General features: G+C 37.7%; 8 protein-coding genes and 2 long non-coding RNA genes across 11 annotated transcripts; 5 read left to right on the plus strand and 5 right to left on the minus strand.

Moving 5' to 3' along the window:
- Positions 1-528: 528 nt before the first annotated feature.
- On the plus strand, positions 529-1,697 carry LOC129727751 (probable 18S rRNA (guanine-N(7))-methyltransferase). Its single transcript, XM_055685886.1, has 3 exons — positions 529-662; positions 721-1,131; positions 1,185-1,697. The coding sequence occupies exons 1-3, from the start codon at positions 624-626 to the stop codon at positions 1,560-1,562; spliced, it is 828 nt and encodes a 275-aa protein (XP_055541861.1). The 5' UTR covers positions 529-623; the 3' UTR covers positions 1,563-1,697.
- Positions 1,571-2,743, minus strand: LOC129727752 (dnaJ homolog subfamily C member 30, mitochondrial). Of its 2 annotated transcripts, none has more exons than XM_055685887.1 (2): positions 2,630-2,743; positions 1,571-2,572 (listed from the first exon to the last, which is right to left on the minus strand). In XM_055685887.1, the coding sequence occupies exon 2, from the start codon at positions 2,533-2,535 to the stop codon at positions 1,849-1,851; it is 687 nt and encodes a 228-aa protein (XP_055541862.1). In that variant the 5' UTR covers positions 2,536-2,572; positions 2,630-2,743; the 3' UTR covers positions 1,571-1,848. The 2 variants fall into 2 exon arrangements, with proteins under 2 accessions (XP_055541862.1, XP_055541863.1); XM_055685888.1 differs by having other exon boundaries at positions 2,641-2,737.
- A 1,613-nt stretch (positions 2,744-4,356) lies between these two features.
- On the plus strand, positions 4,357-6,723 carry LOC129728905 (uncharacterized). Its single transcript, XM_055687379.1, has 5 exons — positions 4,357-5,233; positions 5,295-5,345; positions 5,404-6,060; positions 6,606-6,670; positions 6,715-6,723. Exons 1-5 carry the CDS (start codon positions 5,062-5,064, stop codon positions 6,721-6,723), a joined length of 954 nt encoding a protein of 317 aa, XP_055543354.1. The 5' UTR covers positions 4,357-5,061.
- Positions 6,724-6,745: 22 nt separating this feature from the next.
- On the plus strand, positions 6,746-7,792 carry LOC129728906 (uncharacterized). The gene is made up of 2 exons (XM_055687380.1): positions 6,746-6,789; positions 6,840-7,792. Exon 2 carries the CDS (start codon positions 6,851-6,853, stop codon positions 7,790-7,792), a length of 942 nt encoding a protein of 313 aa, XP_055543355.1. The 5' UTR covers positions 6,746-6,789; positions 6,840-6,850.
- Positions 7,793-7,823: 31 nt separating this feature from the next.
- Positions 7,824-8,781, minus strand: LOC129732116 (uncharacterized). Its single transcript, XR_008729179.1, has 2 exons — positions 8,063-8,781; positions 7,824-8,002 (listed from the first exon to the last, which is right to left on the minus strand). It is a non-coding gene; the product is annotated as an uncharacterized LOC129732116 (long non-coding RNA).
- Positions 8,782-8,990: 209 nt separating this feature from the next.
- Positions 8,991-9,514, minus strand: LOC129732936 (uncharacterized). The gene is made up of 3 exons (XR_008729390.1): positions 9,476-9,514; positions 9,126-9,391; positions 8,991-9,053 (listed from the first exon to the last, which is right to left on the minus strand). It is a non-coding gene; the product is annotated as an uncharacterized LOC129732936 (long non-coding RNA).
- A 6,080-nt stretch (positions 9,515-15,594) lies between these two features.
- LOC129727828 (uncharacterized) lies at positions 15,595-16,689 on the plus strand. Its single transcript, XM_055686041.1, has 3 exons — positions 15,595-15,839; positions 15,908-16,079; positions 16,139-16,689. The coding sequence occupies exons 1-3, from the start codon at positions 15,726-15,728 to the stop codon at positions 16,519-16,521; spliced, it is 669 nt and encodes a 222-aa protein (XP_055542016.1). The 5' UTR covers positions 15,595-15,725; the 3' UTR covers positions 16,522-16,689.
- A 170-nt stretch (positions 16,690-16,859) lies between these two features.
- LOC129727829 (uncharacterized protein C9orf85 homolog) lies at positions 16,860-17,684 on the minus strand. The gene is given in 2 exon segments (XM_055686042.1): positions 16,860-17,272; positions 17,274-17,684. Coding segments are annotated over 2 exon segments (648 nt in total). The 5' UTR covers positions 17,546-17,684; the 3' UTR covers positions 16,860-16,896.
- A 597-nt stretch (positions 17,685-18,281) lies between these two features.
- On the minus strand, positions 18,282-19,619 carry LOC129728907 (uncharacterized). Its single transcript, XM_055687381.1, has one exon. It carries the CDS (start codon positions 19,617-19,619, stop codon positions 18,282-18,284), a length of 1,338 nt encoding a protein of 445 aa, XP_055543356.1.
- A 6,143-nt stretch (positions 19,620-25,762) lies between these two features.
- LOC129728908 (uncharacterized) lies at positions 25,763-26,599 on the plus strand. Its single transcript, XM_055687382.1, has one exon. It carries the CDS (start codon positions 25,763-25,765, stop codon positions 26,597-26,599), a length of 837 nt encoding a protein of 278 aa, XP_055543357.1.

A 26,599-nucleotide genomic window follows, 5' to 3' on the forward strand; every position in this document is an offset into this window, starting at 1 on the left:
ATGTATATTATTTGATATTCTATGCGATAGTTAGTATATTCAGTTTCTTCTGAAATTAAATGAAGCAAATTTTGGCGGCAGATCAAATGGTTTTCTAATTAATGGTTCATAAATAGATGTACGTTGTGCCAGAAAGATACCGTGCCAGTCCCTTGGTGAATTCACCCAAGTGTAAAAGACATCTGGCAACTCTGTCTAAATGTCAAATATTTAGTCAAAATCAGGGATACCAGATGTGCAGATTTGTCTGCAAAACGCGGATTTTTAAAGTCCGTGTGCAGATTTTTGTTGATTTGCAGATATTTGCAGATTTTCTATATTTATGCAGATTTTTGTCACAGTCTCCTTATATTTGCGCAGATTTTCTCGAAATGTGTGCAGATTTTGGCAGACTTTTGCCTTCGCGAACGAAATATTTTCGAATCACGAATAGATTTTTTTCAGATTTCGAGCAGATTTTTCCGGTTTTTCGAGCAGTCGCAGACATTTTTCAAAAACATCTGGCATCTCTGGTCAATATACTTACTTTTAACATTGAAAGCAATACAGCCATGTGCTAGCGGCTCTAAGTTGAAAATAAATATTATTATTTTCTATATTATAAAAATCGTTATCCGAGAAACATGGCACGTCGCCCAGAACATTCTGCGCCACCAGAAATAGTAAATATGAAATACAATATATGCCATTCTAAGTTCTCTGCACATATCTCGCTTTTAGTTCTACAGTGAAGATGAGGCGCGGAAATACACTAACAACAGTCGCATTATCGATATCCAAGTACAGATGTGTGAGCGAGCTATTGAATTGCTTGCTCTGCCGGAGGATGATAATCATCTTATACTGGATATCGGATGTGGCTCAGGATTATCGGGAAGCGTTCTAGAAGACCAGGGGCACGTTTGGATTGGTGTTGATATTGCTAAAGCTATGTTAGATGTAGCAGTAGAGAGAGAAGTTGAAGGTGATCTTCTGCTGGGAGATATGGGCCAGGGAATGCCTTTCAAAGCTGGAACATTTGATGGAGCTGTCTCCATTTCGGCGTTGCAGTGGCTTTGTAATGCTGATAAAAAATCGCACGTACCACAAAAGCGATTATACCAATTTTTCAGCACACTATTTGCCTCTTTGGTAAAATGTTAACATCAAATGAATGCTTTATTTTTATTGAGATTCGTTTATAGACTCGCAACGCTCGGGCAGTGTTTCAGTTTTACCCTGAAAACGCAGAACAAGTAACTTTAATTACAACACAGGCAATGAAAGCTGGATTCTATGGAGGTTTAGTGGTTGACTATCCGAATTCTGCGAAAGCCAAAAAATATTTTCTAGTTCTGATGACTGGCGGATCGGTGAAACTGCCAGCTGCTTTAGGAACCGGTGAAGATTCCAATCATGTTCCCTATAGTCAAAAGCGCGAGTTGGCAAAAAATTCCCGAGGAAAACCACTGAAAAAATCCCGCGATTGGATAATGCAGAAAAAAGAACGACGAAGGCAACAAGGTAGCGAAACCCGAAACGATTCAAAATACACGGCACGGAAACGAAGCGGGAAATTTTAATAAAATGGTTTGTAGTTTTTGGAAAATATCTATTCCTTAAACTAAAACATTTCTTAAATGTTTTATTCATAGTTTATTACATAACATTTTCATAGAATCACATTTCAATTAAAGCAATTACTATTTACAACCGCATGATCGATTCTCACTAAACAAAAAAGTAATAGTCCATATGAATAAAAAACTATTTTTCTTCCGAGGAAATCTTAGCGAAGACGGGTCTTCTATTTATACGAACTATCACCACGTCTCCTTCAATCAAGACCCGAGTAGTGATTTTCTGATCCTAGTTCTCAGAAATACTTTTTTTGTGTTTCGTTTCCTGAATCTTTGGAGTATCGTAAGACTGCTCCTGCAGGAATATTATCACGTATCCTACTACCAGTGCAACGACTCCCCATACGACATATCCATGCGTATTATGAGCGTTGATAAGAGTTTCTCGTTCCGATTTGGCTTTAAACTTTTGTTCGGCGGATTTCTTACGTTCAAAACTATGAGCATAATGGTTTCGAGCCCATTCGTCAAAGTTGTAGATTGGGGTACGGCCCGAAGCTGTCGGAACGTGTGTTCGAGTCATACGTTTTTTATAGAAACGGGTTTGAGCATCGTCTTCCACAGGCTCGCTGGCCATTGTTGATTCCGATTGGGCATATTGTTTACCAGCCGTATGTAATATACCTTTATCGTATAATCTTCGAAGACGATAATTTCCTAGCACTTCATAAGCCTCTGAAATAGCTCGAAACTTGTCCGCAGCAAATTTGCAGCCTTCGTTCCTATCTGGATGATACTCTTTTGAGAGGCTGTAATACGCTTGTTTTATGTCATTCTGTGTTGCATTGGGAGTGATACCAAGCACATCGTAGTGCGATCGATTTAGAATTCTGTACAGACTAATGCACCGCTGTATTCTAGTGTAGGTGGCGACTTTACCTAAAATACCTGCGTTCAGTTTGCTACGTTGCAGCATATCGTTGATTTATCTCTTGGATGTTGAAAAATCTTATCTGAAAGATTGGAATGGTGAGAAGATTTTTAATTTGAAAAATCTCAGAACTTTTCACCGATACACTACAAAATCGCAAACCAAAACAACATCCTGATTATGTCATGTTTATATAATATGACAGAACGAAAAAAACACGCACACTCATTGACTGAGTAAGCCTTACTAATTTTTACTCAACTTTAACAATATACACAGCGATAAAACATTGAACACTATTTTGAGTAGAAATAATGTCATTCGAGTAAATATACTGCGAGGATTCACCCTCCCCTACACTCAAAAAAATAGGCACGTAAAATCCACCTGAAAAATCACGTAAGTGACTGATCTTCAGAAAATCTGCCATTTTACGCAGGGATACCAAATGTGCAGGTTTGTCGGCAAAACGCAGATTTTTGGAGTCCGTGTGCAGATTTCTAGTGATTTGCAGATATTTGCAGTTTTTCCACGATTTCTGCAGATTTTTGTCAGAGTCTTCTTATATTTGCGCAGATTTTCTTAAAATGTGTGCAGATTTTTACAAACTTTTGCCCGCGTGAGTGAAATTTTTTCGGATCACGGGTAGAAATTTTTCAGATTTCGAGCACATTTTTTCGGTTTTTCGAGCAGTTGCAGACATTTTTCAAAAACATCTGGCATCTCTGATTTCACGAGACATTAGTAACTTTCACCTAAATTTCACTTATTGTGGCGCCAGCACTAAATTAAAGTTCGGAAGTCGGACTTCCGACTTCCGAACTTTCTTCCGACTTTACAAACACATAGAGCAACTGCGTGTTCACACAACATGAACTGCGGGAATGATTTCAATGTATTTGTTTTTGTAAGTCGGACTGACAGCGCAGTGGCGGCTGAGATGGTTGCAGTGTTGCGAGAACAACAAAAATCAGCATCGGAAGTGTGCCTGACTGCCAGTTTATCAGCGACGTTTTGATAAGTTTTATATAAAAGCACAATACAATTCACTGTCAATTCACGTAAATCGGTTAAATTATAATGTAAATATTTTGAGTGCGTTGGTATTTGTGTGTTTTTACTTTGTTAGTGTTAGTGCGACTGTGGTGTGACGTTTCCGACAGCGGAATTTACGTGAATTTTTAGTATGCAAAAAAGTCAATATGGCGTCCAAAAAACTCCTAAGCTGCTTCAGCTAATTTTATATTGGAAAACACGCAATGTAAGTAGCCAGAATAATATTTAGATTAACACAGGTAACATATACATTTTTCAAGTCTTCAGTTGGTGAATTCTTTCCGGACAATAGGAATCGTCAACCCGCATAATCAAAAACCATTGCTGAAGCGGTAAGGATTTTAACTGTACTTAATGAAGTATGGTAACTGTTCGTGATAATGTCTTTCATCAGTTATAACTGTACTAAACTGAATGACTTAAACTATTTATATTCAGTATCCCCAAATAGGATAGTGAGCACTGTTTGTCCACCACGAAAAACGAAGAGATATCTTCGAGTAAACGCTGTAGTCGCAGGTGTTTGTCAAACTATAATGAAAGGTAATCAAATTGGTCACAAATCTTTCGGCTTTAGTATTTATACAATCCTTTTTTCTATCCAGTATCTCCGAGCAGAACGATGTTGAAGTCCACATTGCACGACGACAAAAGCAGAACAGCGCCCCTCGCAGCCTGGAAGAATACAAATATGACCAGTCACAAAAAGAAATGTGCAAGATGGCTGGCAAGTGATGATATCTGCAGCTGAAAAACAAAAACATGATTTTGCAAAAAATAAAGAAATCGCCACTAACAATCCCAAGGAACAATTCGGAGGCCTTTATCAAATGAAGAGTTGAATAAATGCTGTATAGAAGCAACCGGTGCTGAATAAACACAAACGTTGAATTATATGTTGTATAAACATTATATCATTTTTTATATGAGCATTTATTCGATAACAAAACTCTAGCTCAACTAGTGTTGTTCGAACGTTTACAGCACAGCTTTAGTAACACTAATAACTAAGTGTTAAAATAAAGCGCTTCAAACGTTTCAAGGTACAATTCGGCAATATTAAATAAAATAAGAGTGGAAAAAGTGTAGTGCAGTAGTAGCCGGTGCTGGTGAGACAAATGCGCAGAAATATAAATTGTACAAACGTTTCGACTACTAATACTGAACTCTTCAAGTCAGCATAGTTATGTTATAGATAAATTGTGGCTTTTTAAACGTTTTTTAGAAAAAGAACATGTGTCGGAAGATAGATATAGGGATATCTCGGAAGATAGATATAGGGATATCTAAATGAATAAACATATGCATATGGAAAAAAAAATCAATGAATAATAATAATAAGTTCATCAACGTTGGCAAAACGTTTCATACAATAATATTACAGTTGTACAAGAAAAATTGAACTCTTTGATTAACCGTTTTATAAAAGTAATCTAAATGCTACAATCTTCTGTCAAACATTTTGTTTTTGATTCGCCAGTAGATAAAATTCTGTACGATTTTTGACTAGTGAATATGAATGGAAAATCATTTAAAAGGTATAAAAAGAGTGGATCGTTTCATAGAGCATGCAAAAAAAAGCGCATTGAATATGAGGCACTGCTTAACACAGCAGTGAAAAATGGGATTGAATCAAAACAAACTCATGATTCTTCCCCCATTGAGAATAAGGTGCATCCTGTCCGGGGTGAGTATGTTTGTTTCATAAGGTAATTTTTGTGCAATTATTTCCTATTCTTCTTACGTAGCGGATTACGTGCCGAGTTCAGAATTTCCCACTTTTTCGATCGATTCCAATGGTGAGTCATGACAGTGCTCAAATTCTAACTGTTTTTAACGGATATTCTATGTTGGTAGCACAATCTATTGGTTCATCACCTGATTCTGCAGATAATCAGTTGGTTAACAGTACGCTCCGAATGTCCACAAGTTCAGTGATCGTTGAACCACTCGACACAACTGTGAAAGAAATCAGTCCTCGTGATACTACTAATGCTATTCGCTCCTGGGCCTGTGACTTCAATATCACACATCGCGCACTAAAGGAAATTTTATCAATTATCCGTCACGATTATGGAGACAAAGACCTCCCTATGGATCCACGAACGTTGATGAGAACCCCCCAGAGAACTGGCATGACATTCAAATCAATATCAGGCGGTCAATACTGGCACCAAGGACTTGAAATCTGTTTGAAAAAGAGTTTCGAACATCTAACAGAGGACATACAAATTGAACTGAACGTTAATATAGATGGTCTGCCAATTCACAGGAGTTCGAAATATCAATTCTGGCCTATTCTGTGCAATGTACATCAAATGCCTCATATCCCACCAATGACAGTTGGAATATTTTTAGGTAAAATAAAGCCACAAAACATCACAGAATACTTAACACCATTTGTCGAAGAATTGATTTCTGTTCTGTCGAAAGGCGTGAAAGTAAACAATCATGCTGTTGGAGTAAAAATCAGATGTATTGTATGCGATTCGCCTGCTCGTGCATTCATAAAAGGTAATTAGTCGAAATTCGGAGACATATATGAGAGACCACACATTGAAAATTTCCAGAATATTGTTCAAAGAAGGAGTATTATCAGGGTATCAATTTCCTGGAAAATCAGGAAAAACCTCGAAAAGTCAGGGAATTTTATTTTCGCTGGGCAGTCGACACCCTGATTATACACACACACCCTCAATCTCCCCCCTCCGCCACACGCATACATACACCAGAAAGATAGTAAATAGGAAAGAGAAGTGAAAATAGAAAAAGAATTGAGAAAGCAGAAAGAGCAAAGGAATTGAATGTTGGTAACATTGTATTCAAACAAAAAAAAGGGGAAATGATACCCCAAAACATTTTTGATGAATAACAGCTTATTAGGCTATAGTTCAGCTGAAATCCGCCTAATAATAGCTGTAAATCAACAACAATGTTTGCTTCTCACAGTAGGGAAGATTGAATTGTCATCATATATTTTAAAAACCTTGAAATTGTTACTATTATGTTATCTCAAAACATTTAGCTATTACTATTTCTAATTATGGGTAAAATTGCAGGAACTACAAATTTCAATGGAATTAACGGATGCTTGAAGTGTACCATTGAAGGCGAATATTCCTATGTATCCCGTACAGTTACATTTTCCAAACTCAACTGCGTGCTCAGAACAGATGAGAAGTTCCGTCGGAAAGAATACGGAAGACATCACAAGGAGGATTCTCCACTTCTTAAGATACCTGGGTTAGACATGATTAAAGATTTTGTGGTGGCTGACTCACTTCATTTATTAGACCTAGGCATAATGAAACGATGTCTTGTAGGATGGCGAGATGGAACTCTTGGTTTTAAAGCTAAAATGTGTGCCAGTGATATAGCAAAACTGACAAATGCGATATTAAGAACAAAACTACCATCGGAGATACACCGTTCCTTGCGAGGCATGGACTGCTTAGCGTTTTGGAAAGGTTCGGAATGGAGGGCCTTTTTGAACTATGTAGGCATTGTTGTATTGAAAGATTATCTTAGCAGCCATGTCTATAACCACTTCTTGGTACTTTTCGTTGCCGTAACCATATGCTCATGTAGCATTTATACGGAATATTTATCACTCGCTCAACACATGTTCGAGTGTTACATCATAGAGTTTAAAAATATTTATGGTGCAGAATGTGTTACTAGCAATGTTCATAACTTGGAGCACATCGTTGGCGATGTAATACGATTTGGACCACTACCATCTATATCGTCATATCCTTTCGAAAACGCGTTATTCCAAATTAAGAGGCAGCTGCGACATGGACAAAACAGTTTGGAACAAGTTGCTAATCGAATCACCGAAAAGAGCAGTTTACCTCTAAAGATACAACATGCTGAATATCCAGCGATCAAGAGGATAGGCAATATTGTTCAGTGTTATATTAAAAGTGATTTTTTTCTTAGCACAAACTTTAAAAATTCTTGGTTCTTGACAAAAACAAAAGAAATAGCTCGAATGACATCGGCATGCATGGATGAAAATAGAAAAATTATAATAACGGCTAGACTGGTTCAAAAACCAGAATTATTTTTTCCTAAACCTATACGTTCATCATACTTGCATATATATAAAGTAAATAAATTGTATTTTAATTCTGAAAACTCCTATAAACTCGACGATGTATTTTGTAAACTAGTAGCTATTAGATACAAAGGTAACGAGTTTGAGTTCACTCCACTTCAACATACTTTACCCAAGGTAAAATGATTGAAACTGTTAAATAAATAAAAACTCTACATTGTAGTTTTATCATTTATTTGAAACAATATACCATTTTAACATCGGATAAAGAAAAATTATCAATTTTTGGTTTCTCCTATTTCTCTTACTTTTTTAGTTTTTATGTTACGATGTATTCATTTTCCTCATCTGTGCCAGTTTCAGTTCCAGTCGGTGTAAGTGTACTGTCTTCATTAGCTAAAATAAAAATAAGAGATCATCAGATTCTCATTGTTCAATATTCATTTTGTTTTTTACCATTGATTACAGCTGAAACAGCTTGCATTTTTGATCTGCGGTGAATGGTGGAGCATCTCAACCCCTTTGCTTCGCTGCGCTTTCTTGAGTTTCTTGTGACAGACTTGAAGAATTCCTCCATTAATTTGACAGTAAAGCTCGCATTTATATCTTTGATAATATTGTAAAAAGTGTTTAGTACGTTCTTGTGTACCCGTAGTGCGCACTTATTTGTTTCCGTCTTGCTTGCTCCCGTCCACGAGCACAGCAGCATCAATTTTCTTTAAAAAAATTTGTCGACGAGCTCATAGCAAGAATTTTGCCCGTTCACGGTATCTGCTGTGTTGCCGATGTGGTTTAGCATGAAAGTTTTCTATAAAACAGTAGAAAAATAGTTTTAATTATCTTTGTAATTATTTTTAGGGTAACATATTTAAATTGGTCCCTTACATATTTTGGACCTTCGCATGTAATTTTATGTAAGGGCTTAAAATATTTATGGTCCAATTTTGGAAATCCTAATATTTCCTTTGGCATTTTTAACTTATATCCCCATGAAGCGTAATTGATCCATTCGTAAAGGTAAATAGTGTGAGTAAAAAAATTACATTTTTCAATTGAAACATTGAATATTTCAGCATTGCTGTGATTCTTATGCAAAAAAAAATATCTCAAATATTTTGTATCTAGTTATTTTATAATATCCCTTTGATCAATTATCTTGTGACAGAGCGAAGCAAGGTAAACATACCACATTTTTTGAATATACCGAATCTTCTAGCTTACATTCGAGCTCGAGTAGCTGCTCGACGGTTGAAACAGGTGTAAAGACAAAACTGTTCTCCACTGCCTGAGAAGAACTAGCGCTCTGTAAATACTGCATTTTCGTATCAAAATCGCTTTTCAGAACGGAGATGGTTTTTGTTACAATGTTCTCCATTGCATGTAACACGGTGGAAACAATTTCAGCTTTGGCCTCATCAATCTTTTCCAATATTTCAGTATTTGTCACCTATGGTATTTAAAAAATACAAACCAATCAGAATTGCTTAAAATAAACGGATGTAATCTGCAATACACTTACCTGATCGATGTGATGGGTAAATAAAGTTGGTTGTTCAAAGGTAATACTGTCTCCGTTATGCTGCGTAACTGTTTGAACAGGTTCAGGAATTATGCTAGGGGTTGTCACTATTTGCACTGTTTCAATTTCATCAATCGGAGAAACATCTTCTCGTCCAAAGGCAACATTTTCAGTATTATCGTTGGACAGTGTGGGCGATAATATCTTTTGATCATTATTAGCATTAAGTGTCGGTATATTACCAACCACCAAAAATTCTGATGCTTCTACAAAATAGGATAGGTTTAGATAATAGTCGAATGGCGTTTTAGAAATTTTTCATTTTTAACCAAATTTATAGTGGAACCAACCATTATTTTCGAGAAGGTAGTTGAGATCCAAGCCTTGCACCTTTTTCTCTGCCTTGTTCTTACTTCTCTTTCTCGGGAGTACTGGTATGTCAGATGTGTCGGTTGTGTATCCGGATAAGTATTCAAATTCGATTTCGGCTTCCGCAAGTGATGGAATGAATTTTCTTTTTACTGTACAAGGAATTTTAGTCCAATTTTGCTGGGGTTTACTTGAAGGATTTTTCATCAGCTCTTCAGCTTTCTTTGGGGGCCACAGTAAATATTGACCATTAATCCATTTATGGGGAACTACGGTAATGACTGGTCGACTGGCCTCTAGGGTCTGCACAATGCAGTAGTAATCTGTAGTTGATGTTGAAGGGTATTGAATTTAGTAAATATTTCAAATTATTGCAGTTGAACAACTCACCTTGCATAGTAATAAGAATTTTCGTACACAAAGCCGCTTAAGAAGGCTGACTACACTCACGGCAACGAAAGCTGAAATTATTGGAAAACAAAAACGTCGACGAACGTACAGTGTCCAGTATTTTCAATTCAGTGTCGAGGGGTACGCGCATTCGGAGATAATTTATTTCTTCCGTAATTATGTAATTATATTACTGTAATGCTCGTTCCATATAAAGTCAACAACTCAAACAGAAGTCTTTTAAATTTTTTTTTCATCTCGTACAATACTATCGTTAGGCAAAGTAGCGTATAAGAAACTGCTATTCGCCACTTATGCAATATCTGAGCAACAGTTGTTCCACGTTCAACAGATTTCGATTTGTAAAACTACATACACCAAAAGAACTGCCAACGTCATATTCCAGATTAGCTCAGATGCATTCGTCGATGGCTCTCGTTCAACGCGTCAGGAGTTCAAGTCCAGGCGGGGTAAATAAATTCGATTGTATATAGTTGATTATAATAAAACAAATACAACACTTCAACCAGACTAACAAAAGTTAAAATACCCAAACTCGTTAAAATGGTGATAATCTGAAGCATAAATTAATCTTTTTGTGTAAAAATATTTTTTATACATGGCAAAATAAACATATCTTTAATAGCTTATACAACATTGTGTTAATGAATTGAATAAACGTTTTTCAAATAACATTATTCAGCAAATGATCAACAAGGCTTTCCATACTTGTCGCAAAAACGCATAATCAACGATTTTTAAGCTGGATAATGTTTTCTAAACGTTGAATAATGGTTAAATAAACGTATGTGTGCTATTCATGTAACTGCAAGTCGAATACACGTTGATAAGTTTCCTTGGCAATAACCAAATAAACGCATATTCAGCGTTGGCAAGCAGCATGGTGTTGGTTAAATTCTCCGAAATCCACTGATTTAGCATCGAACAGAAATTTCTTGATGATCTTCGGGAACAGCTATACAGCATGTGCTGATTAAAAGCAATTGGACAAACGTTTTCAAAACAAAAATTGTTTCTTGGGATCTTTATATTCAAAACAATATCACGAATATTCCACGAACGATTATCAGAATATAAATCATTATAGATATACCATTCATGAAATGATACCTGAACAACTGGAAACTACTGCAAAATAACATATTTATACTATAAGAATAGTTTTAGTAAAAAATTTTGAATTATTATTTTACCATATCGTGTATAATATCGAAAAAAATATGTTCATTTTTGAGCGGAACACCTCCTGCCGGTTGGACGGTCGACATCTTTCAGGTCATCCCTGTTTTTTTTTCGGTTGGAATCTCGATTTTAAATAAGTAATTATTTTTTAGTATTTGAAAATAAATTATATTTTTTATATGCGTTGTCTAGTCTATTTACTTAAAATTCACGTAGATTCCATCTGAATAACACGTAAAAAGTACGTGAAAATCATGTGAGGTTTATGCGTTCTGTTTTTGGTTTCACCTAAATATAACGTAAAAAGGTACGTGAAAATCAGGTTATTATTACCTGACCAACACGTAGACGATTGAAACTGAAGTTGACACTAACACACTAACACATGAACGGCGACGAGAAATCGGCAAAAGTTACGTGAAAAAAAGGTGGATGAGAATCAGCCACTTTTCCCTGTAAATTTTACGTGCATTTTTTTCAGAGTGTAGGGTTGTATGAAATGGTGACGTGGGACTTACACGGTGAAAAAAGAAAACCCTTTGTTCAGGTTAGGCATAAAATGTTTAGAATTGTTTAGAATTCGGCAGTGAACGCACTTTGAGTTGAGGCCCATTTTTGTGTAGACTACACTTTGCACACACACTGATATGAATTGAGCAATATTTATAGAGGGTTGAGACAAGGAGATGGATTATCCTGCACACTGTTCAACATCGCTCTTGAGGGTGTAATCCGACGGGCGGGCATCGAAACGAGTGGCACGATTTTCAGCAAAAGTAGTTAACTCATAGGCTTCGCAGACGACCTGGACATTATTACAAGAAACTCAGCGACGGCGGAGGCAATCTACGCCAGACTAAAAGTGGAAGCTAGAAGAGTTGGACTAGAAATAAATGCGTCGAAAACCAAGTATATGATAGGAAGAGGCTCGAAAGAAACTAACATTCGCCTCCCACGGACGGTGGTCATGGACGGCGACGAACTCGAAGTGGTAGAGGAGTTCGTATACTTGGGATCTCTGGTAACCGCCGACAATAACACAAGTAAGGAGGTCCAACGACGTATTCAAGCTGGAAATCGAGCCTACTTTGCCCTTCGCAGGACGCTTCGATCCAGGAGCATACGCCGCCGCACGAAACTGACGATGTACAAAACCTTAATTAGACCCGTAGTTCTCTATGGACTCGAAACCGTGACGCTGCTCACAGAGGACATACGCGCACTGGCCGTATTCGAACGGAAAGTGTTGCGGACATTATTTGGTGGAGTACAAACCGAAAGCGGAGAGTGGCGTAGGCGTATGAACCACGAGCTTCAGACACTACTTGGAGAGATTCCCATTGCACACCTGATGAAGGTCGGGAGGCTACGATGGGTCGGCATGTCGTGAGGATGCCGGATGACTGCGCGGTAAAATCGGTTCTCTTCAAGGACCCCACCGGCACCAGGAATAGAGAGGCCCAACGTGCTAGATGGCTTGACCAGGTTGAAGCGGATCTGCGAGTATCGAGACGTCTAGGAAATTGGCGACGAGTAGCCCAGGAGCGAGTAAAATGGAGGAAAATTCTTGATACGGCACGAGCCACCCCGGCTCTAGGCTGCTGAAGTAAGTAAGTTATAGAGTGGTTTCGCTAGCAGTAGTTTTATTTGCAATAAAATTGTCAGACTAATAAAGTCAAAGTTAAAATCTAGTGAACCTTAATCACTTACCGGTGTAATTACTTACCTGAAGAAAGTGCCCCTCTGGATCATCTGCTGCGTGTTGCTGGTTGCTGTTAGTTGCTGTTCTGCTGTCTGCTACTGGCCCTGTTTGTTGGTGTGTGACGTCACACCCCGCGCAGAAAATACTTTATGTTCCGTCACGCAGAATTTTGTGATACGGTACATTTTAGCTTAGTCCGAAAAACAGTAAACCTTCCGTTGAAAGAAATGAAAAACAGGTAGAGTGTAGAACCAGGACACGGCCGCCTGCCGTTGTCCCCTAAAAACAAGATCATTTGTAAAGAAAGCAGGAAAAATCTTGAAGAAAGACCGCGAACGGTTCTGCTAAGCAAACGTTGGCGAAACATTTGGTTTCCTTGACAAAGGACCGCGTACGGCTCTGTCAACATACTAGGTATCAACAGATTATGCAATAGGCGGCAAAGAACTTCGCGCAGCCTTCTGCTGTGCTACAGGCAAACAAACTCGAATAAAATAAACACAAAACTGTTGTAAACAAAACAGAAGTCGCCGGTTCAACGGTGTTGATGCTCTCGCATGCGTTCTATCGTACATGCGGTACTAGATTATAGGTTAAGAGATTAGTAAGGTAAACAGAGAGTGGAGAAAGTCTCTCTCTCTGAGTTACCGGTAGGGTATATTTAAGTAGTGATGTACGAAAATAAAGTCAGTTAGTCCACCGTTATCTTGTGTATTAATTCCGCGCCAAAAGCGCGTACAGGGATATTTAGTAGAAGAATTCCCTGGTAGGTTATAACCTACACAGGTGCACCGATCGACGCACAGTGGTTCCCCCATAGGTCATAAAGCCAAAAATCAAATTTCATTATTTTGGTATTTCTTTACCTCTCAGCATCCTTTGTAGTCTGAAGCTAACAGTGGCATCAATTATTGTGTTGTATTACGAAGGAATTGTTTACTGTGGGACTTGGAAGTGCACATAGTTTACACTTTTAAACAGCTGTTAGAAGTATGCTATTAGGTTAAGTGCAATTTCACCACTTTTAAGTGAATTTAAGAATTCCAAAGTGGTTTTTTGATATGGAGGTCCAAAAACAAGGAATTTTGAGCCTTTTTTAGTGGTTTTAAGAATGTTGTATTGTGTTGTTAACGACTGAGTCAACGGTAAAATAGGTACATTTTGATATAAATCGATATCACCAATGTATTTTCGTTCGTCAGTTCAACAATGTTCTTAGGCGAATTTACGTAAGAGCAATACATCAAAATGTTCGTTAGGTATCGTATATATGTCCAAAACACAGTTTGGCCGCCGAGACCTGCCCATTGGTTTGTGAGAAGTGAATACAAAATGGTCACTTTTGGGATGTATTCTTTGTTTTTATTTTGTTTTTGAGGGTTTTTTCGGCGGTTATATTTGACAACCCCTTTTCGACGAATACCTTTCAACGTAAATATGTTTCTAGGTTCATTGCTTAGATGTACATTTCCCAAAATGCATATCTTTAAAATTTGAGCTGAAAAATCTGGAAGAATTCATTAGAAGATACAAAATGTTTCAGAATCTATACACTCATCACTATGGGATTGTTATAACTGGAAGCTAGATGAATAGTAAGCTCGAATACATTACAGTTGCACACGATTACCAGTTCCTTTGAAATAATGTAATAGAACAAAGAGCAACTGCATAAAAAGATATGCCACATGGTTGAATGGAATAGAGCAGATCTATCTTTTAATTATCGAAGTAGAACAGTTTTTTTTCGTGGTCAGCCGAGAACGCAGAAAGATTTTTATTTTGTCACTTTTTATGACATTATGTGAATTATATTTTTTTTTTCATTGTAATTTCCTTAATATGTATTACCATATCAAATAAATGTTGTGAGCCAAACATATCCCTAGTTTTCAAATACATATCGAAAAACACACTTCTTTTATTTGTATACACTTATTAAATTTCTGGCATCGAACCATAAAAGTTTGAAAATTTGCATAGTAAAAAATAGTAGTCAAGCCAAAGAAGGTAGAAAATACCAGTAATTTTAGATGACCCTTGACCACGAATCTATAGAAAATACTACAAAATAGATGTGCTTTTCGAATTCAGCAATTGCTCATTGTTTACCCATTACTGGGTAAACAATGACTTTTTTTCTAAGAACATGTCTTTCTAATCCGTACAATTTTACCCATTTCACATTTTTAAATTTACCCATATTTTTGACAGCCGCAAATGACAGTAAAAAATGGGTACAGTATTATCCATTATTGAGTTTTCGACTCTTACCGTGTACCTCTCAGGATACCTGAGTTGAATGAAACCTAAATGCAGTCCTTTTCAGTTCTGAGTGTAATCTACTGTTATCATTCGCGTTGACGGTGTTGCTGATATTTGTTTGGTTTTTGCATGCGAAAAAAAAGGAAGGAAATATTTTTGCTTTTGTCATCACGCACATTTTGACAATTGCATATGAGAGTTCACGTAGGTGCGAACAGCCTTCGAAATCTCTTTCAACGCGAATAACCCGAATTTATCAAAAATATTAAAATCAGCGATGCCAGATTGGAAGACATGTCTTCAAATGGAAGACATTTACCCTGCGGTGAAGACATCTTTGTTTGTGAAGACAAATGGAAGACATTCAAAAATATGTGAAGACATTCCAAAATATGTGATATGACCCGCATTTTGGCAGAGGTGGTAACCTTTTTTCGGTCCTAACGAGCCATCTCGGGTTGGAAGACATGTGAAGACATTTTTTATTGGAACGTGAAGACATTTGAAAAAATGACCTGGCATCCCTGATTAAAATACACTAGATTGACACTTGACAGTAAAGTTAAAAACACAAAGTTGCTAATCTACGTTACTAGAATTGTTAAATTGTGTACTTTTCTAATCTATACTGTTAAAAAGATTACTGTTAAGTTGACAAATTAAATATATCAATGTATCAGCAGTATTTAAACCAAGCAGTGCGTACACTGCATAATCTTAGCTCTGACGAGCTGAAGGATCTACTTAACGATGATGGAAAATTAGACGAAAGAGTTAATCAAGCAGTAAGTTTTAAAAAAATGTATGAGTCACTTGTGTTTATGGCGTATTCGATTTGTTTTTTTTTATTCAGGTTGAAACACTCGAATCTGAAAAAGAAATTGTTCTTGGCGAAAATCGTAGCCTAGCTGAAAGCAACCTGAACAAAGAACCAAAATTAATTGAGCTCCGCGCACGGGTTAATGATCTTTCAGATCAAGGGCGTGTTCTAGCAGCCTCAGTAAAGGAAAAATCCGGTGATTTAAGTAAGATTTTATAGCACTATTCTATCATCACTCAGCTACTAAAGAAAACTGTTTTGCAGAAGAGAAATCCAGCAGCATAAATCCTGATACTGTTCTAGCTTTACTGCACGCGGCTGCCGCAGAAAGCGAAGAAGAGTCCGAGAAAATCGTGAAACAGTTTCTCGACAACGATATCACAATCGACGTGTACTTGGAACAATTTATGAGCTCACGTAAAGCGATGCACAGTCGTAAGCTAAAAGCGGAGAAAATGACCGAATTAGTTCGGAATGGGCTGAATCAATCGGCGGCACATGGTCTGCATGGAACTCCTACTTTTGGAATGGGACCTAACCCAACTCGAACGAGTGGATTTTATCCACCCACAGCGACCGGGGCAGTGCCATATCCGCTGGGTCCGATTGGAATGCCCATGCCGGGTATGTTTCGTTCGCCGTATTGATAGGAAATTAGAATGACATGTTCACTGTTTACAACAATAAGTCAACAAAACAATGTTTGCATCAATAGTGATAAGCCTATTATATGTTACAGATAAATCTAGAGTAAGCATCTTTAGTGATTGAGTTTTTTTAAAGAAGCCATTTAAATAAACAAAACTAAATTTAATTCATACCCAAACTGCACTACTAAATATGAAAGATTACTGCAAAATATTCAACTTTCTGTTTTGAAATCTTTCAACGTAAAAATAGATGCGTTGTGCATATTTTATAGAACCGGTTAATCATTTGATTTGGGCCTTTAAACTAATGTATTAGAAAAATAAATTTTGATAACTTGGATTGTTCTATTCATGTATTGATAACAAATAATTTTAACTACAAAGATCGTCGTCACTAGACTCTGGGTAATCAACCGAATCATTATCGGAATAAGAATCATCTCCATTTGCTGTTAATTTCAATTGTTCGAATTTTTCCATCAATTCTTCTCTCGTGCGTACCGCAGTTTCCGGTTTTTTCTTTCCTCGTTGTTGTACATCATCCTCTTCATCGGAATACTTCTCTTCCTGTTTTTTACCTTTGTTCATGTAGCGTAAGAAAGTTCGTCTCTTTCGTTCTGGTAAAGACTTAATTAATTGATCCATCTCAACTTTGAGCTTCAATTTTTCTTCCTCCGTTGGTTCCGGGGGAACAATTGTTGTCTTATCAGCTGGCGCCAAACATTTTGCGCAACATTTATTGGAAAGGGCAGTCTCGGCAGAGTACGTGATAAGCCCGTTTTACCTTTCGTTCGTTGCATTTGTTGCAACATTTAGGTTGTGTTAAAGGTTTGTATTTTCTGTACTTGATTTTCCATTCGATCACTTCCTTACAGCGTTCGCAAACTTCGCAGACATTCAACGTATTGATAAGTTTTATTAGTGGCGTGTGCTTGTCATGCAGATCATTTTTGAAACCAAATGTATTTTGGTGTTTCTGAGCGCGGGTACGACGCCCACCATCACCTCGTTTGGTGCTCATCGTTGTTGACTAATTATATGATTTAATCGAGCTAATTTCAGGCTCAAAACAGGAATCGCAAAACTAGAAGATTTTCACGTGTTACACTTTGAGTCCTTTACTTTTTGTTTCTTTAAATTGTCAATGAGGTGCCATTAACAAAGTACGTTGTGGAAACCTTAATGACAATCTACACACTGAAATTTAAACGTCATTCACAGGATAACATGATTCACACCAGAGATGCCAGATATACAGACAAATCTGTATTATACAGACTTTCTGTGTTGCGATACAGACACGCATAAGCCTACAGATTTTATTTTGCGGGTTTAAATTGATGCTTTTCGGTGAAACTAAACAACCTTTTTCTTATTTCTTTACGTTTCGACCTACTTGATTTCTTTCGGCCATCTTCAGAAACTTTATTGAATGAACAGAAAAACAGAGAAAAAAAACCAAAAAAAAAACAATTACAACAAATTTTAAAAATTTTATAAAGGTACACTGACTAGTTCGCTGCCTTGCGTTAATCCATCAAAGCGCGCAATTTAAATCTAAATTATTTCCCCCCCCCGGGGTGGTCATCAGCTGTTACTTATGTCACTCCTTTGCGTTCGTTTCTCTTCCGTCGTCGTTGTGTGCGTTGTTGCTCGTTTTTTAGTTTGTATGCCAAGTTGTTGTATGTATTGGAGAAACCGTCCACTTCACGTTGTAGGTTCACTGTCGTTTTGCTGTTCATTTTTATGTGGAGCATTTAAGCAGATAGCCTGCTCGCATTGTTGTTGATTCTCTCTAGAATTCTCGTTCGAGAGAAGTCAAAACTGTGGCCATGCTCCAGAGTGTGCTGCGTGAGTCCCGTTGCTGATGTGTTAGTACGAATGGAGTTTTTATGTTGTCCAATGCGTTTTTCCAATGTTTGTGATGTTTGTCCTATATAATGTTTGTCGTCACATGCGCCACATGGGATGCTGTACACAACATTTATTTGTTTCATTTTTGGTACAGCGTCCTTCAGTTTGGTGAAAACCACATTTTTCACCTTATCCGACGGCTTGAAAGACGCCGTGATATCAAAATTTTTCAGCATATTCCCCACCTTTTCACTGAGTCCCGGTACATACGGGAGCGAAACGTATTTCTTCGGTTGTTCGGTTTTTTGGTTGCCTTGGAGCGTGTTGTAGAGTAAGTGAACCCTTCTCTCCAGAGTACGTTGAATTAGCGCCTCCGGGTAGTTGTTGTTACGCAGAATTTTTCTCGCGGTCTTTATGCTCTCTATCCTACTCTCCACATCCGCGAGTTTCAGTGCGCGATCGACGAGCGCAATGGCAGTGTTAACCTTGTGAGTATGTGGACTCTCCGAGTTATAGTCCAGATACCGACCGTATTGCTGCTTCGGGAACCAGATCTTTGCTATTTTTCCTCCCTTTCTAATGAGCGTGAGATCTAAGAACCGAAGGGTGCCTTCGATCTCATTCTCTATTGTAAAATTAATTTTCTCGTGTCCCTCATTAAACTCTTTCACCACTTTTTCGATCTCTGCTTTCTTCCCCACGACAAAACAGTCATCCACGTACCGTCGATAGGTTCTGAGCGATATATTCTGCTGTTTCAGACGTGCTATTGCTTCATTTTCTAGTTTTTCCATGATGATGTTCGCAACTACCGATGATAAAGGAGATCCCATGGGCACCCCCGCTTTCTGCCCATAGAATTTTCCTTCATATTGGAAGAAAGATGCATCGAGGACCGTTTTCATTGCTTCTTTGAAGCTGTTCCAAGGAATGGTGGTGTGTTCCTGTAGTTCTCCCCATCGTTCCTCAACACATTCGTACACCTCCTCTACGGGCACATTTGTGTAGAGAGATACCACGTCTAACGAATACATGACATATCCATCGGGTACTTGCACTCGTGAAATTTCTTCGGCAAAATCAAAGCTGTTGCGAACATGAAATTCGGGTTTTCCAACGAGTTTACCAAGAATAGCCGCTAAATATTGTGCCATCCGGTAAGTTGCAGACCCTACAGTGGATACTACTGGCCTTAATGGTCTATCCGGATCTCCTTTATCACCCGTAGTTGCGAACATCATCATGGAAAAACTAGAAAATGAAGCAATAGCACGTCTGAAACAGCAGAATATATCGCTCAGAACCTATCGACGGTACGTGGACTGTTTTGTCGTGGGGAAGAAAGAAGAGATCGAAAAAGTGGTGAAAGAGTTTAATGAGGGACACGAGAAAATTAATTTTACAATAGAGAATGAGATCGAAGGCACCCTTCGGTTCTTAGATCTCACGCTCATTAGAAAGGGAGGAAAAATAGCAAAGATCTGGTTCCCGAACCAGCAATAAGGTCGGTATCTGGACTATAATTCGGCGAGTCCACATACTCACAAGGTTAACACTGCCATTGCACTCGTCGATCGCGCACTGAAACTCGCGGATGTGGAGAGTAGGATAGAGAGCATAAAGACCGCGAGAAAAATTCTGCGTAACAACAACTACCCGGAGGCGCTAATTCAACGTACTCTGGAGAGAAGGGTTCACTTACTCTACAACACGCTCCAAGGCAACCAAAAAACCGAACAACCGAAGAAATACGTTTCGCTCCCGTATGTACCGGGACTCAGTGAAAAGGTGGGGAATATGCTGAAAAATTTTGATATCACGGCGTCTTTCAAGCCGTCGGATAAGGTGAAAAATGTGGTTTTCACCAAACTGAAGGACGCTGTACCAAAAATGAAACAAATAAATGTTGTGTACAGCATCCCATGTGGCGCATGTGACGACAAACATTACATAGGACAAACATCACAAACATTGGAAAAACGCATTGGACAACATAAAAACTCCATTCGTACTAACACATCAGCAACGGGACTCACGCAGCACACTCTGGAGCATGGCCACAGTTTTGACTTCTCTCGAACGAGAATTCTAGAGAGAATCAACAACAATGCGAGCAGGCTATCTGCTGAAATGCTCCACATAAAAATGAACAGCAAAACGACAGTGAACCTACAACGTGAAGTGGACGGTTTCTCCAATACATACAACAACCTGGCATACAAACTAAAAAACGAGCAACAACGCACACAACGACGACGGATGAGAAACGAACGCAAAGGAGTGACATAAGTAACAGCTGATGACCACCCCGGGGGGGAAAATAATTTAGATTTAAATTGCGCGCTTTGATGGATTAACGCAAGGCAGCGAACTAGTCAGTGTACCTTTATAAAATTTTTAAAATTTGTTGTAATTGTTTTTTTTTGGTTTTTTTTTGTCTGTTTTTCTGTTCATTCAATAAAGTTTCTGAAGATGGCCGAAAGAAATCAAGTAGGTCGAAACGTAAAGAAATAAGAAAAAGGTTGTTTAGTTTCACCGAAAAGCATCAATTTAAACCCGCAAAATAAAACAAACGGTGATGAAAACAAGATTCAAACTACAGATTTTATACAGACATTTAGTATAATACAGATATTACACAGATATCTGATATTCTGCATAATGGTTTTACCAGTATACACAAAAAAACGAACACAAAAACCAAAAGTCACTGTGGCCGTTGCTGGAAAAAGTGAACTAGGAACTGAACACTTTGCTGAACATATTAATCTTGCGTTTTTGAGAGTGAAATCATGACAACGGGAATCGAGTCAGGCTATCGGGGTTTTCATCGGCCCTGTGGGCACTAATCTGCCTGTTTCGCCCCCAGTAACAAACAGCTGATTGTCTCGATCGATTGCCATGCAGGTTATATTGGTGAAAAGACCGTTTGTTCTATTCGGAGCAATATCCAACGTTGAAGAATTGCTTAAAATGTCCCAAACCTTGAAGGTACCATTTTTATAACCGCGAGACTTCTGCCATCATGTATCAGTTTAGCTACATTACGACGAACGACGATTTTTATCACGGGAAAGACTCTTACTTCTATGTGTTACTTAGATTTAAAAGATAAATTAGTTATCGATTAATCGACCAACTATGATAGACTCGAAAAAGAACAATCAAAACAAGCAATAAAACAAAACAATCTGACAGGTCGACAAATAATTAGGTATCAATGTATCGGTAACTTTTTTTCGCAGCGGTATACAGACTTATACAGACATTTTTATGGATTATACAGACTTGCCAAAGAAAAGTCTGGCATCTCTGATTCACACGCTCTGCATTTGACATTCTTTAAACAGTAAAATTTACTTGTTATTGTCATTCTCTGTACACACGCTTACTCTGGGCTACTCAGCGGCTGAGTTGAATTTTAATCATTTTTTTCAGTTGTTCGAAGACGTCAAAAATGAGTAGAATTAAATTGATCAAGGCGGCAAAGTTACTCATAATTGGGTAACTGGTGCTTGTAATAACATTTTTTGCAATTAAAAGCAAACAGTAAATCAAGCAAACCGTCTGAAAAACGAAGGAAAAGAAATGTTTGAAATTAGTTGTTATCGGTAGGTAATTCATAATTTGAAATAATTGACTGCAACTAATGCCAATTTTTCTTTTTCACCAGGACTCGTTGGTTGGATATACGGCGAATAAATTCAAAAATCTCCCGTGTCCCGGCGAATAAAGGTAAATTTCTTGAAATAAGCCTTTTTTAAAATAAAATTCATTCAAAATACAAAGTATAATAATTTCGAGTCAATAATGAAATTTTTCCGAAATTCCCTCATTGAAGTCGAAAATGAGTAACTTTTACGCATCGCGCATCAGGTATAATATGGGTAATGTTTACTCAATTTTTATAACATTCGGTGGTACTCAAAAATGAGTAAAACAACTTCTACTCAATTTTGAATACATACGGTCTTAGATTATTGAAACATAGATATCCAACTCAACCAACAATACGGGCAACAAAAATGTGGCGCCCCTTCGAGTATGATGGCGGTTGGGTGAACTACATTTAATGAGCACACACAGAAAAATATTAAGGTAATTGCTATCTTTTTAGGCTTGGTCAGATTTGTGCGGTGTTTTTAACAGACTAATCTATATGGTCTAGATAATAACAATAATTTATTACAACAGGACTAAAATAAATGTCAATGTGTGAGATGACCATGATATAAATTATTTATTTTGATGATAGTATGACTAATCGTTCATAGTCGTTTCAACAATATGTTTTTAAGCATAACCAAAGATGACTAGTACACAATACGTTACTCTTGCAGTAGGCAGCGGACACGAGTTTCGCTACGCGTGTACTAATTTGTATACTGTTAATTTGGTGATGACGACAAGGTGGTGAAAGGTGAAGCATGTTTTTCAATATCATTGTATGGTACTATCATCTAATTTTCAATATCCTTAAACGGTATTGCCATCTTGTTTTCGTTTTCATCTAGCGGATTGAGCATGATAAATCGATTTTGCTAATAATCACAGTTTTAAGGTCATCAGATGGCACCGTTATAAAGGTGTTACGAGCAAAATGTATAAAGTCAGGTATTGACTCTAGTCATCATTAGCACAACTCATTTGTTGTTTGTACCAATTTTAATAGTCGATTGAGAACCACTATACAGCTTTAATCCCTTTGCGGAACTGGTTGGGTTAATAATTCTGCCTCAGCCGTCAAATAATGCTGTAGAATGTTCTCCTATTCGGTTTGTAGCTTCCGTTGCAGATTATTGTTTGTGATCTCATTCATTATCAATTTCACTATTGTTTGCTTAAATGTTTAAATTGATTTATTAATATTTGTAAAGAACTGAGAAAATCAAATTTGAAAATTTTCACTCATCCATTTAAGTTCTATTTAAAAACGATACAATATTTATTTTGGTGAATACCGCTAAACGCTATTTTTAACTGAGGTTTACATTACTGCGTTGAAAATCGTTGTTGTATACGTCTCCTGATATCCTCAAAATTCACTTACAACGAGTAGCAAAGCATAGCATAACTAATTTCGTCAAAATTCACGAACGTCAAGTACAACATAAACAATGTTAAAAAAAATTAAGTGAATGTGAAGCTTTCGTCACCTTCGACAATTCGATGAGCGTATCTATGAGATGTTTACATTTTGTGACTCATGCCAATTTGTAGAATTACGCGGGGTTTCTTTGCAGTGTTGTTGTAATAAATTGAAATTGCAACTCATCTACATGCTCATTATTTGTTACTCTAAAGTGAGTTAGATATGACCTATTTTTGAAAAAAGTGGAGGTACCCTAATTTGAGTACTTTTACGGTTACTCACTTCTGAGTAAGGGCGTCATACGTCAAAAACTGATTAGAATCTACTCTGTTTATGCAAACCAGGAATTAACGAAAGTGAGTACAAGTTACCCAGTTTGCCTGAATTTGGAAATTTGATGATTTCTGGTTTTTGTAAATCTGACTCAATAAATAAAATAAATTCAGAACAATCAAAATCATATATTTATTTTTCATCGAAATATTATAAAAGTTTTAAATCATTCACGTGTCTTTATATAATGCGGCAACCAACCGGTTCACAGTTGCCCGTGAACTGTGGCTCATGTTTTTGTACAGTACGCACAGCAGAAAATCCGTCATCATCCGTCACCAAACACTGCGAAGGATTTAAATTGTATCGATTGCATGTATTGGGCACTGTACATCGATACAAATGTTTCCGTTCATTATCACGAATAAAAGCCCGACTTAAAACGGCATCGCAGGACACACAACATGCGGTTGTTCATTTTGAAGAGATGTTTTTTATGTTTTCAAATCCTCTGCAATTATGATGTTGGGCTGAAATTGTTATGGAATATTGTTACATGTTGTTTGTAATGTAATTGATTAGGAAATTATTGATTTGATGAAAGATCAAATACTTACTGCTAGCAAACGAATAAAAAGCGACACCAATTGTTCTTCGGAAACAGATAATATCGCTGTTGAAAACTTTTGACATATACATATACTCAGGGGTGAGTAAACATCATGGATAATAACTCAAAACTGAGTTAACATGGTAATTATGAAAATTTGGGTAAATGTTACTCAATTATCCAGTACCCGATAACTCACTTTTTGACATTTTGCATAAAATTACCAAACTGAGTAGATCCTAATCAAATTAGAATTAAAATAAAGCAGCGTGTATGTCTCTTTGGTCTATGATACGGTTTTAGCCAAACTGATTAGGTTTTGACTCAGTTTTGGGTTATCAGCAGTGAGCGAGCAGAGTAAAAGTTTCTTACACTGTAACAAAATGTCACGATTACTTCAAATATTTTTGCACTTGACTCAATTCATCACATCACAGTGCAAATTAAAGTGATTTAGTGTTGATTTCATAATGATTAACACTTTCCAACGAAATGATCTTGGTTTGAAAACTGTTTAATGGAAATCACCATCATATTATAATGTATATCTCTTGTATTTGCACCACTGTTTAAATCCATTGATTTACAGAAGCAACCTATGCTGAAATTTCATTTGACAAACGTCAAATTCGATTGTGGCAACTATTGGGGCATAACATTTCTTGTATAGTGTATTGCGCCCTTCTGGAAGATGATTCCCGTTCACCTAATATTATTTATTCTTTAATTATGGTGTACGAACTAAAAAGTAACCACCTTGGGAGTGGGAAAGTTTTGGTGAACGTGTAAGCGGGGACGTTCGGCTCTGATCGGGGATTAGTGAAGCAGACACGAAAGAGGACGGCTCGTAATTTTACAATCTGGCGTCGAGGATATAGCAGAAAAGGTAATTAATCGAAAATATCAAATACACAGTTCTTTCTCCTTCAAAAGTAATGGCAGAAAGCGTTGTTGAAAAAATGGGAAATACAACAAAGTGTGATTTTCGGGTCGTCAGCGTTCAGTTTTCTAATAGAACGACGCCGACAATTTGGTACACATTGCAAATTATGAAGAAAACAAAAATATCCCATGAAAATGGCACGAGTATTATAGCGAGAATCGATAGGTTTCTCCAGTGAGTAGTAGCGGAGATAATTGAATTTCCGGGACGGTTTGCGAGAATTAGCAGAATCCTCCAGTTAATAATTTCAATAATGGCGGAGTTTAGAAGAATCTCCCTGAGTATAAAGTGAGCGTTTTGAAAACGAATTGCGAGAATTTGCAGAATTCTCCTGCTAGCGTGAATTGGTAGAATTCACCTGAATAGAATGTGATTTGGTGTGCAACACGCACAACACGTCGTACCTAAGATTTGGCCTACGTGTGTAGAGTGAAATAATCAACTTGTATCACACTTCCATTTGCAGATGCAAGACTCACGACCGATTCCGCCTTTCCGATGTGACCAAATCGAAGCGAGTAAACTGGGACGAGAATGGAAGTCGTGGAAGGAATCACTAGAGTGCTATTTTGCGGCTTACGATATAACCGACCAGCATGCCATGCGGGCAAAACTTTTGCATTTCGGCGGCCCGGCACTGCAGTTGATTTTTAAAAATTTGAAAGGTCATGATCACGTTCCGCTGGTGACGCTGCAACCAAAGTGGTACGATCTGGCGGTTAAAAGATTAAATGAATTTTTCGAGCCGCGTCACCAAAGTACGTCGGAGCGCCGCAAGCTTCGGTCGATCAAACAAAAGTCGGGGGAACGTTTCGCCGACTTTATCATTCGGCTGAAGCAACAGGTCGCAGAGTGCGGTTTTGAGAAGTATGGCTGGGAAAGCAGCCAAATACTATGCGAGATTTATCTTACGGACGCCGTTGTTGAGGGATGCTCTTCGAACGAAGTACGCAGAATATTTTTGATGAAAGAGTTGAGTTTTCCTGAAATTGAAGCGCTGGGCATCGCGCAAGAAAGTGTAGATAAACAAGTCGAGGACATGTCTCCCTCTCAGCCTCCGGAAAAAGTTTTCAAAGTAGAGCAGGTAAAGCATAAGAAAGGACAACCCGTATCGCAATATGTAAAATCATCTGAGAAGTCGTGCTATAATTGTGGTCGGCCAGGACACATTGCTATTTCAGCTGCATGTCCTGCTCGTGGAAAGCAATGTAGAAATTGTAAAAGCTACGGCCATTTCGTGATGCTATGTCGCAAGACGAGACGACATTCGATGGGTCGTGAACCAGACAGACGCGTCAAATGA

The sequence above is a fragment of the Wyeomyia smithii genome, chromosome 3 (assembly GCF_029784165.1).
Source record: "Wyeomyia smithii strain HCP4-BCI-WySm-NY-G18 chromosome 3, ASM2978416v1, whole genome shotgun sequence".
Taxonomy (NCBI): domain Eukaryota; kingdom Metazoa; phylum Arthropoda; class Insecta; order Diptera; family Culicidae; genus Wyeomyia; species Wyeomyia smithii.